Raw genomic sequence first — 11,916 nt, 5'->3', positions numbered from 1 at the left:
AATTTTTTTAGATTTTAAGAAGTAATGATTAATTTACTGTTTGAGATACCCAGTTCTGGAACTAAGGAAGCCCATTTACAGAAATATAACTCATAAAATTTAGTTTTGTTCCAATTGTGACTTATTTTTAAGTGCGACAATTAGTGAAATTAATAATTATAGAATTTTCTACTTTTTTTATGAAATAAAAGGAAACAGGATAATTTATAATTAAATCACAGAAATATAGAGGTTTCAATACTTATGAAATGAAACCCTAAATAGTTGTTTAAGGGAAGTTAGGAAAAATTTGGGTTGGAGTTTAACATAATTTTTGTTTGAAGTGCTTTTTTACTTTCTAGAATTTTATCAAAAAATACTGAATAATAGGAAGTTAAAGAAAAAACTGGAAACGTAGGAGTTGTGGTCACCCTCCCTGAGCTTTAATCCCTCACTTTTCCAGGTTATCCGTGATCAATATCACCAATAACCTTGTCCTTTTCGTTAATTTTATAACTACTAAGAATGTTTCAAAACATTGGCTTTGCAAGAGCTACTTGGCAATACATGGTTTTACCCATGAGAATTTATGTTGGACTGGGTGGAGAACTATATAAAAAAAAATTTACAAAGCAAAAAGCTTTATTTGGGAGACAAACGCAATACTGAGACCATTATGATTTAGGCCAAAGTATCATGTTTGTTTCCCAAATAAAGCGCAAGTGTTCCCACTAAAATTGTCTTTTACATAGATGTGCAATTTGGTTGACTAGGATACCCAATTTAAAAAAAAACTTTGTGGGAGTGTTGCAGGTGAAATTGTTACTTACATATTTGGTCATTGGCCTTCATCAAGTACTACTATAGATCTAGTTAGAAAATGAGGCAAAAACTTCAAACTTTATTTATTTACATTAGTTCAATAAATTAATTATCCTGTAATAAATAAAAATATTGGTCCTGCTTTAAATAGTAAAACAATATCAGAAGTATATAACACATCTCTTAGGAAAAAATGTCCATATAGAGATGTATAAATGCAACATGTACCTTGGCAGACTTAATGCGATTTGCAATAGAAGCAATTGTCTTGTCATGACTCAAAATGTACCCAGGTAATAATGCACCTCAATTTAAAATGTTAAAATGACACTATTTATCCAATGTAATAGTTTTAGGTATTTGGAAGGTACATGTTTCCAGCTACTAACATAAGAACTCAGATTGATGATACTTCATTCTTAAGACATAGTTTATACTTCTGATAACATTAAAATACTTGCCAATATATTAAACTGATTGCATTTCTTTTTGAATTATCTCCACTGCTTCATCTTTTTTGTTCAATTTGTTTACTTTTCCTTGAAATTTTCCATTTTTACCATTCCCTTTGCCCTCCATCAGCTCACAAACCCTAAACAAATTACAGGCTAAATACATTACTGTTGCTTAAGGATGAGGGGCAATGCATTTAGAAAGTTTATTATTGGCCAAGTGTGCAAACTCAAAAACGTCTTTTGGGGTTTTGCCCTGACACAATAACTAACACTAGATTTCTAGCAATATAGTTTTAGTTTATTTCTATAACACTTTTAGTTTAGAATAATTTGTATAATTTTTCTTGAGATTTAATAATAAGGTTCTTTGTCATGTAGCTAAGATCAAAGTGTACATGGTGGCCACCAAATTTTCAGAAATAAATTCCATGTTTTTTTTTCTGACCAATTTTAAAGATTTTACCTGACCCTTTTAAGAGAAAATTATAAGTAAAATATGAAATTGACTATCAGAAGTTATATTGAATTTACATCAGCTTATATTTGAGTATAAAAGTAACTCTTCGGGTTATGTTTTAACTAAGAAAAGTTTGGTATTGCAACGTTGAAAACTGCCAGAGCATTAAATAGAAACTAAATAATAATCATAGAACTAAAGTAAAATAGCGTACCGAAAATATTGAAGAAAAATTTTAATTTCCTTAATTTTTATAAATTTTTAAAATTCCCGGTCCTGGGTGTAGTAGCTTTTTGCAACCAAATTTAAACATCAATTGATTAAATCTATATCATACAATAATTAAATAACAATAAACAACGTTAAGTTTTGTTTGGCCAATGACCGCATAAATCATGCCATGGCCAAGGACTAGGCATGTGCGAGTACTCGGCTCGAAGCTCGAAAATCATTTTTTGAAAAGCTCGAAAATGGTTCGAGCCTCAAATCGAGGCCTAGGGTTAAATTTCGAGTACTCGAAACTATTATTCTTACCAAGGCACTACTCGCGAGCTTGTAAAAATGGCGGGAAAAGCTACAAAAAAAAATTCTATAGTCCCGCCTTAAGATATCTTATTGGGTGAGGTACAAGTCCTAGTTGTTTCTGATTGGTCACCAATTTTAAATGTAGAAAACGAAACTAAAACCGTAAGTTACATTACTTATAGTGCTCTAGCTGTTTATTGTTAGTTTTTTGGCGGTTCATCAGTTGTACGGCCATTTATTAATTTAGACTTCTCAAATATGGCTTCAAATAAACGTAAAAGCTCTGGCAGTAATTAATAAATAAAGTTGATTTTTGAAAAATGTTTTACTTAAATAAACCCAATATTATTCAGAGCCTTTTTAAGCTAAATCTATCACGGAGTACTCGGAAACCCCCTTTATAAAGCTAGGTCTTAGTAATTATTCAAGTACTCGAAAACCTCTTTTTAAGCTAAGCCTAATTCTTCGAGTACTCGAAACCACATTTCAAGCTATGCCTAAAAGCTCGAAAGCTCGGTAAGATTTTAAAGCTCAGCTCGATACTCGAAAAGTGAAATTTTTAATACTTGAAGCTCGACTCGAAACCCAAAAATCAAGGCTCGCACATGCCTACCAAGGACTGATAACTTTCCAATAGTCGTTACATGTCTTTGCAGGGAATGAAACTTGGAGATGCTCAAAATATTTTTAGGGGTGGGTGGAAATTTTATTATAAAAGCTTTCACTCCAGAAATTTGCAAATAAGTAATCTCCTTATTTTTTCCTTCGAGGTACCTCTTTGGTCGGTAGAAATGGGGACGACCAAGTCGGCATTTGGGGGTGCTGAGCATCCTCTCATATACAGGCCCAAAAGGTTGCCAATGCCAGCCTTTTTAACAGATAAACCAATTAGGCTTGGTGAAAATTGAAAGTCATTTATAAGTAAAAATAATGGCTACTTCAGAAAAATTACAATGAATTACTCAATTGGGAAGATAAAATTGTCTATTATTTTTTTTTAATAATAATCAGCTAAGCTAATACCCAAGGCACCACCTTAGGCCTAAGTCATCAAGCGACTTTTGAAGCCTTTTATTTCAGGTGGCCGGGTTACAATGCGTCTACGGGTGGTGGCAAGCCCTGCATGGCCCGCGAGCCAACAGCTCCCTACACTAACTATTACCGTTAACCTCAACAAGTTTTTATGGAAGGGGAAACCGAAGAGCTCGGGGGAAAACCCCTTTAACCAGTGGGGAAAGAACTTGCAAACTCAACGCAGAAGGAGCCGTTCCGAGTTTTCACCCAGTGCCACAAGCTGGGATCGAACCTGGCTCCTCTTGCTGCGAGGCGAAAGTGCTAACCACTCCGCCACCCCACAACAAGCCTTTAAACACTTATTGAAGGTAGTTTTTTTAAATTTGATACCTAACCGGGTTTTCGTATATCTATTGCCATCAAACTAACCTGGCAGTACTTTTGCCCAAGAAAACAGACTATCATTCATAGAAATCTTTCAGTGTCATACTTTGGCTGTTGATACTCATACGGCCCAATAGTTTTTTTCGTAGCAGTAACTAATTCCGAGTTATTAAACTTACTTAGGGCCAATAATATCGATAACGTGACTGGGTCCACTAAGAACCATTTGACCAGCTCCTTTAATATCACCACAAGTTAGGAAAAATAGAACCTCCTAAATATTTAATTATTTTGTCAAATTATAGCCATATTAATTTAAATTAATAAAAAAATAACCTTGTCATTAACTTCATTCAGAAATATCCCAAAAAAGTCTGACTCAACATCTTGTCTGTAAACCAAAACATTTCAATAAATTATAAATAGCAAAGAAAATAAGTAACCCTAACTCTTAATATCATTTGTTACATTTAATGTAGCAATTAGGATACATATTGAATAAAAATCGTGCCATTTCATAGCTATACTAAATCAGAAATTAAAATTGTTAAAGAAATTAAATTACTTATGAATAGGATAAAACTTTGGTGTTGGATCAAGTTTTTTAAACAGTTTTGCTTCTGAGATGGCCAAGTCCTTTAACAATTGTAATGCTCTCTGAAATGAAAATATCGATACTGAAATTGATAAGACAATACATTTTACAATATTATATCCTACCTTATTCGCAGTTTTCAAATTTTTATGAAGTGTTTCAATCATTTGCACGTGACTTTTTGGATTGCACCTAAAATTTTAAGTTAAATAAGTGATTATCATCAAATGCGGAATGTACGAAAGCCTTACTTTAACAACACATTTTCTTTACGCTCCCGTTCCACGCAATTTGACAAATATTTCAAAACTCTTGTCCCAAAGAGAAAATACAAATTGGTTTTATTTTTTTTCCCCTTTTCTGAGTATAGTAGCTTTACACACTGTAAAATAAGCGTTTTTAACCCAAAATCTTTCAAACTTAAAATTAACTCTGTTGTTACATTATTATTAACCCCATTTTTCATAACTAAAATTAAAAATTTAGTACATCAGTCAGCGTGAGTAGAATAAATACATGAAATATTGCTAAATTTATGTATCGCTACCTGAGAGCCAAGGTCAAGCAAGTCGAGGTATGTGATTTTGAAAAGAAGTTTGAATCCCGAGTTACATTGGACTAACTCATTACTTATTTTTACTGTTACTTTAACCTTCTTTTTAGTATATTTCATAATTATATAACTAATGCAATTATTATTATAGATATAACACTAAAAACTTATTTTTACCAAAATGGGGTTTTTTGATTGGCTTAACCTTCTCAGTTAGCGGTAGATATTCTATATACACTGATTGACTTATGTAAAATATGCATTCAATTGTAGGTTCCTATATTTCAAATCACCTTTTGGAATTGAAATTCTAGGCCCTATTAAGTAGATCTAGTTATGTTAATTTCAATTGAATCAGATAACTTTTACTGTGCCAATGATCATATGTAACATAATCTCTCACAAGTTTGCATCTGTATTACACATCAAAAGAAAAAAATCAATGAGTCCTTGTTTTGAACGAAAAATATAATTAGTGGATGGTAAACGAAAGATTCATATACTATTTGCTAGGGTTGGGCGAATAGAGAATTCCAGAAACAAATCGAATTCGAATTGTAAATCCCAATTTGTAATTCAATTCAGTTAGTCGATTTTTAAGAGGCAATTATTCAAATTTATTATTGATCATTTTAAGCTAAGGGATAATCGTTTTAAAACAATTATTAGTTTTCCAAAATCATAGAAAAGTTTAGAAATATCATTAAAATCTTTGGCCTCTTTGCTTTAGGAATCAGAATTAATCATAATTATGTTTTAAAATGAGTAAAAAGTAAAACTTAGACATTGAAACAATGTTATTTCTTCTTCTGTCTCCGACAGAATTTGGACTACCTTGTTCTGAACATCATGGCGTGGGTGTATTAGCTGATCGGTCTGATAACGAATCAAAACAAGCTTCAAAGTCATTGTCAGACATTTCTCCGTAAGAAACAATCTAAATCACTTTATCGCAAGTCAGGTCTAGGCGTAGCCATTATTATATTTAAATTTCGGTAATTTCTGCCAAAATGCTTGAAGCTTTAGAAAAAAATTCTGTTAAGCTGCCCTACACTTAACATGTCACTCTCGCAAACAAAACTAAACGTGATCAGTCGCTGAGTCACCTGATGCGATGCAACAGAAAGAAGTTTTACTTTCGTTTTAAAACAATTATTCGTATAGATAAGAAGTATTCTAATTTTTTTCAAATAAACGTTTTAAAAATTTGGATAATGGTTTTTAAAAAATTTTATTTGTACTATTGAAAACATTACCATAGAAACAAAATCTCATGGTTACGAGGCACAAACTAAACTATGGATTGTTAAACCCAGAACTGAGCGCTGAATTCTGTGTGCTTTCAAACCTTCTTCGCTAACGATGTAAGGTGTTTCCTATTTTAAAGTTGATTACATATTTTTCATCTTTGAGTTGGAAGTGACCATTTATATCATATCCCGAAAGAAGGATTCATTGAAGAAAATACATTTCTGGCATACTTATGAGTGATTATGTTACATATGCTAAGATTCTGACAAACATTTGGTCATTCCAGTTAGTAATAAGAAAGCGTTGCATCAGTAACTCACCTGAAGTTGTGATAAATTTGAAACATGCGTTCCACAACACGTGCAAACTATTTTTACATGAGCATGAAAACAATACATTAGACTAATCCCAAAAAATATATCTACAAGCAACTGAAAATCCATACCATCTATTCCTTCAATTGTAATGACTCGTATCAAAATATTATCACCATCTGGAACCTCTAACCTTGACTCTATCTAATATTAAAAATAAAATTTAAATTTTTTTTTCCAAAAACAATTACACACTGAGATTGCATATGCAACAGAGAATAACTCATTCATCTATAGTTTTAAAATACATAGTTTAAAATTAAAATATTTTCATTTATGGCTAATAACTTTAATATGACAAATGCATATGATCTTAATATATGTAGAAAGAATTAGTTATGCACAATTTTATAAAAAAATTCTGAAATTATGAAATACCAAAAACAGTGGGAAATTAGATTTTGAATTTGTGGATCTTAAAATTCATTTTGCCTGTGAAAATACACATTAGGGTATAAAGTGGACGAAGATATAAGAGTTGTTTCGAGCAAACAATATCGGATCAACTTTGGGGGAAATCATTGGCCTAACTGGGGTAAATGCAAAGCTGGATGGGGTAAAACAATTTTGGAAACGAAATAAAGAGAACTGGAGACGAATAAATTTGCTTAACTAAACATCATCATTTGTTGCTTCCTCCCTAGCCTTTGGTCCCTGAATATTAGATTATATAAGATTACACATCTTTTTTACATTGGTTAAGACTTATGATGATGTTACTGCTAAATGTACTTATGTTTTTGGTTTTTTTTTATATAACTGTGCTCCTTTAAGTGATGCCACCCCAATACAAAGGGGTTGTACTTCTGTACAAGTTGAAAATAAAATCTTAAAGAAGGTAAATAACTAAATATGCCTGCTTTACCTCATCTAGGAGCAACAAACACAATAATAATCAGCTAGGCTAATACCCAAGGCACCACCTTAGGCCTAAGTCGTCGAGCGACTTTTGAAGCCATTAATTCAGGTGGCCGGGTTACAATGCGTAGGAGGGTGGTGGCAAGCCCTGCATGCCACGCGTTCGAGCCAACAGCTCCCTACACTAACTATTACCGTTAACCTCAACAAGTTTTTATGGAAGGGGAAACCGAAGATCTCGGGGGAAAACCCCTTAAACCAGTGGGGAGAGAACTTGCAAACTCAACGCAGAAGGAGTAGTTCCGAGTTTTCACCCAGTGCCACAAGCTGGGATCGAACCCGGCTCCTCTTGCTGCGAGGCGAAAGTGCTAACCACTCCGCCACCCCACAACAAGCCTTTAAACACGCTAACGCAATGTTGTGTACAAATTTCATTGGGCAAGCTTTTACGCTGATAGTTTTACGGGCAGGGGGGGAAGACAATTTGATAATTTTCCGGGATTGGTTAAACTACAATATCCGCCAACACTGCTATTATTTCTATATATCAGAGACACAAAATATAACATATTAGAACACTTATTACTGGAGAAGCTATTATTATATTCGGCCCGGTCAAATAAATTTTAAATATTCATGAGATATTTCAGTTATTGTTAAATTAAAAAAATAAATTTCATACTTTTAAAACTTCTGGATCTGAAGGCTCATACAAATTGACTTGAAGATTCACTGCTTCTAATATCTTTTCATTTAGACTCTGCTCTAGTTTCTGTATTTCGTGATCTTTCATAATTGGTGTATCAAGTTCAACAAAACTAACTTCTTCGCCCAGATTCCAAGATGTTGTTTTGTAACCAAGCAATGATTCAGCAAGAGCGCTTAGTAAATGCTGTCCTGAAACACAATAGAACAAAAACTTAATAAACAATTCAATAACGAAGGCTTTTAAAATTGGTATAATAACCTGAATGCTGTTGCATATGTTCAAATCTCCGATCCCAGTCAAGCTCTAATGAAACAAGGTCATTAATTTCAAAAGGCTCTGCAATGGTATGTATGGTTTTTCCTTTAATCTTTTTAACATCTATCAGTGGTATCCCATTAATGGTTCCAGAATCTGAAGGCTAATTCAAAGAAAATTATTTTGCAGTTGAGTGTGATAAAAAATGAGCTTGCATAATGAAATTACCTGCCCACCGCCTTCAGGGAATAATATAGTATCTTCCAAAATAATTTCATAGTTGCCATCCTGATTTTTGTTGACTTCTTTCACCACAGTTTTAAACTAAAGAAAAATAATAATTTTATAATTTATCTATAAAACCAGACTATCTTAGTTTTCTGCATAAAACAAGGTAGCATTAAATGCTTCTTTAGTTCTTTATTTGCTTAACAAAAGGTCTGAGACCCATCACGTCAAGACATCGAGAAATGAAATATGTACAAACAATAGATAGAAATATATACATTCATCGAAAATAGAGAAATAATAACGATAAATTGGTTAGGATAGATTTTTTGACCCTTATTCGTAGAGTTCAAGAAAGTTCGCAAGCTCCTTTTAGAACTGGGTTTGCTTGGAAATGCCCTTGAGATGATCGGGCAGAGAGTTCCAGTCCCGGATGGATGAAGGTAGGAACGAGTGTCTACGTCACGCAATGCGAAGACCTGGGAGAACCAAAGACGCCGTACGTTGACCTCGGGGATGTCAGGACCACTGAGAAACAACAGCGGTAAGAGGCGCAAGGGGGCCTCCGTGGCGGTGAATGACCGAGTTTACTATGACCAGGCATTTAAAACGGCGACGAGAGGCAAGCGTGTTCCACTTGAAGTTAGTGAGAACATTGGTCATACAGGTGCTCCACGAAAAGCTGATGCTAGCCGCGAACCGAAGAGCCCGTCTCTGGACAGCGTCAATTGAATGGATACCGCTAGCCGTAGCGGGTGCCCAAACGAGCAGTACTCCAAGATAGGGAGAACGTAGCCTTTGATCCCCAGAGACTTAGTGCTGAAAGAGAAGTGGGCCAGATGTTGTTTGACAAAACCCAATGCAAGCGCGGCCTGTGAGGTCACCAGGGCAATGTGGGTAGACCACTCCAGCGTGTCCGTGATGGTGACTCCGAGATATTTCTGGGAAGTGACAACCTTCAGAGCGACACCGTCAACGCAATAGTCTGGCACAACTGGTGGTTTACCAGAGCGTCGAAGTGCAATTGTGGCGCATTTGGCAGTGTTCAAGGGAAGTTTCCACTGCACACTCCAGGCATTGATGACATTGAGATCCCCTTGCTGCAGCTTATTTTAGGGCTCCCAGAGTATTAAGGTTTAAAGAGTTTTACCGATATTTCCCTATTATTTTAAACATTTCATAATGAAATTACTTACTTTTCGCATATAGCTATCTCTCTGACATTGCAAAATCATTTTAAAATTAGGTTTGTACGTCCGCGTGATGCGACTTTACGAGAAGTTTTTTGAAAAAACTAAGAATATCTAGCAGACGATGACGGTAATTTTTTATACACCAGTCTTGGAAATAAGATTTTCCAGAAAATGGACAATAAAACAATCTTCTAGGAAATCGCCAAGAAGTAGTATTTCCGATAGCCAGAACTTGCAAGTTACTGTTTATATAGTGCATGTTGAAATAATGGAATATTTTCACCTGTAAACAGTAAGTCGTGTTTTTGCTATGACTTATTATGTCCAAAAAAAAGCTACCTGGTTGAAAGGAAACACTCGTTGCACAACGTACAGGTGAAAAGTTTCCAATATTTCAACAAGCAGTATATAAACAGTAACATTCAGGTCTTGTCTCTCGGAAATATTACTTCTTGGCAATTTCCATGAAGATGTTTTATTCAAGGACGATTTTTCAATAAAGCGTCTGCTTAGCAGACGAAAATCCAGCAGTTTATGAGCTTCTTGAATTTGCCACTACGTGGCTTTATGTAAACTGAAAAGGCTAGTTGTTTAAAAACAACAAAAAAAAAACCCTACTTTAAACCATTTCACACAAAGAACAATAATTGAATGCTAACAATACCGCCCAAAAGCTCAACACAATCAACAAATTAAAATACAAAAGCCCAATCGACCAAATTTCGGAGCCAAAATTACCGATAGAAACATAAATAATAATAACCCAATCAGACTTCAGAGCAAAAATAAATCATAGAAAAATTTATAATAATAACAGTGGCGTAGCGAGGGGGGGGGGGTAGGAGGGCGGCAAAATTGCCCCTTTTTACAAGGATGATTATGGCGCGTTCATCCCTTCTACTTCGCCTCTCTTTCTATCCTCCTTGGAATTATGATTCCGCCCCGGGCGACAATGGCCTACGCTACGCCACTGAATAATAACCCAATCAATCAGACTTCAGAGCAAAAATAACATATATAAAAATATTTAATATTAACCCAATCGATCATCCTTCAAAACAAAAACACTTAATAGAAAATATATAATATTAACTCCATCGATCAGGCTTCAAAGAAAAAATAACCGGAAGAAAAATATAACGCAATCAAGCAACAAATTCCTTCAAAAATTTAGAAGCCTAACAATAGAAAATTTCATTATAGCAAGAAGTGCGACACCTTACCATTAAAAAACAGGAATTTTCGACGTTATTATTATGAAACCGGATAAGCGAAATAACACGACGTACACACTGTAATTTCTGTAAAGGTTCCTCCAAAAATGGACATTTTCGTGAAAAAAAATAACCTCAAACAAGATTTGACCTTTAGATTTTCATACGTAAAATATTTAGACTTTAACAGGTTCACAAAAATTAAAAAACTAAGTTCCATAAACAATATATACAGATATTGTATTAATTCGTTTAGTACAAAAACCCGCCTTATCATAATGGTTCCTTTACTTTATTATTTTCGCTAAGGAAGTCAATGGCTCGGCGGTGAACTATCCGCATTGTTACAATGCGACCCGAGTTCAATTCCTGATCACGATCAAATTTTACATTAAAATACTAAAATATTTAATTAAATATAAGATTAATATAATCTATAAATATTTAATTAAATATAAGATTAATATAATCTATAAATATTTAATTAAATATAAGATTAATATAATCTATAAATATTTAATTAAATATAAAATTAATATAATTTATAAATATTTAATTAAATTTAAGATTAATATAATTTATAAATATTTCATTAAATACAAGATTAATATAATTTATAAATATTTCATTAAATATAAGATTAATATAATTTATAAATATTTCATTAAATATAAGATTAATATAATTTATAAATATTTCATTAAATATAAGATTAATATAATTTACAAATATTTAAAATTATGTAGAATAAATTATAGTACCTAACGTTATAACTTTGTAAAGGACATTCGCCAAAGCTGTTTTTTAGAAAAACACCGCAACTTAACAAGCGTTAATGGCTGAGTGGTTAGAGTACATCTCTTGCACGAGGCAGACCCGGGTTCGGTTCCCGGCTGGCGCCCATAAATCGTAAATTGATACTAAGATGAAAACCGTGTACAATTGGTGGAAACCCTGCCATTGGACGTTGAGAGGTTGCATAGCACTTAACACTCGATCCGTCCCAAAGTCATTATGAAGAAGTTGGAGAGAAAACGTCCGTACAAACAC

At 33.6% G+C, this 11,916-nt stretch overlaps 1 protein-coding gene across 1 annotated transcript; it reads right to left on the bottom strand.

Moving 5' to 3' along the window:
- Positions 1-1,200: 1,200 nt before the first annotated feature.
- On the bottom strand, positions 1,201-9,764 carry LOC149921108 (alanyl-tRNA editing protein Aarsd1-B). Its single transcript, XM_090162559.1, has 12 exons — positions 9,656-9,764; positions 8,460-8,555; positions 8,235-8,394; positions 7,950-8,164; positions 6,481-6,553; positions 6,356-6,402; positions 4,483-4,613; positions 4,357-4,423; positions 4,202-4,293; positions 3,973-4,027; positions 3,816-3,910; positions 1,201-1,393 (listed from the first exon to the last, which is right to left on the bottom strand). The coding sequence occupies exons 1-12, from the start codon at positions 9,692-9,694 to the stop codon at positions 1,270-1,272; spliced, it is 1,194 nt and encodes a 397-aa protein (XP_090018685.1). The 5' UTR covers positions 9,695-9,764; the 3' UTR covers positions 1,201-1,269.
- Positions 9,765-11,916: the final 2,152 nt, after the last annotated feature.

This window comes from Leiobunum rupestre, chromosome 11 (assembly GCF_980474605.1).
Source record: "Leiobunum rupestre chromosome 11, qqLeiRupe1.1.hap1, whole genome shotgun sequence".
In the NCBI taxonomy this organism is placed as follows: domain Eukaryota; kingdom Metazoa; phylum Arthropoda; class Arachnida; order Opiliones; family Sclerosomatidae; genus Leiobunum; species Leiobunum rupestre.
The sequence above is the reverse complement of the archived record's forward strand: the minus strand, read 5'-3'. Positions and strand labels throughout refer to the sequence as shown.

Coding starts and splice junctions, on each gene's coding strand:
- LOC149921108 (XM_090162559.1), bottom strand. CDS start 9,694: ATGATTTTGCAATGTCAGAGAGATAGCTATATGCGAAAA. Junction 6,554..7,949: donor CAGATCCAGAAGTTTTAAAA/GTATGAAATTTA, acceptor TTTTAATATTAG/ATAGAGTCAAGGTTAGAGGT. Junction 1,394..3,815: donor ATCGATATTATTGGCCCTAA/GTAAGTTTAATA, acceptor TAATTTGTTTAG/GGTTTGTGAGCTGATGGAGG.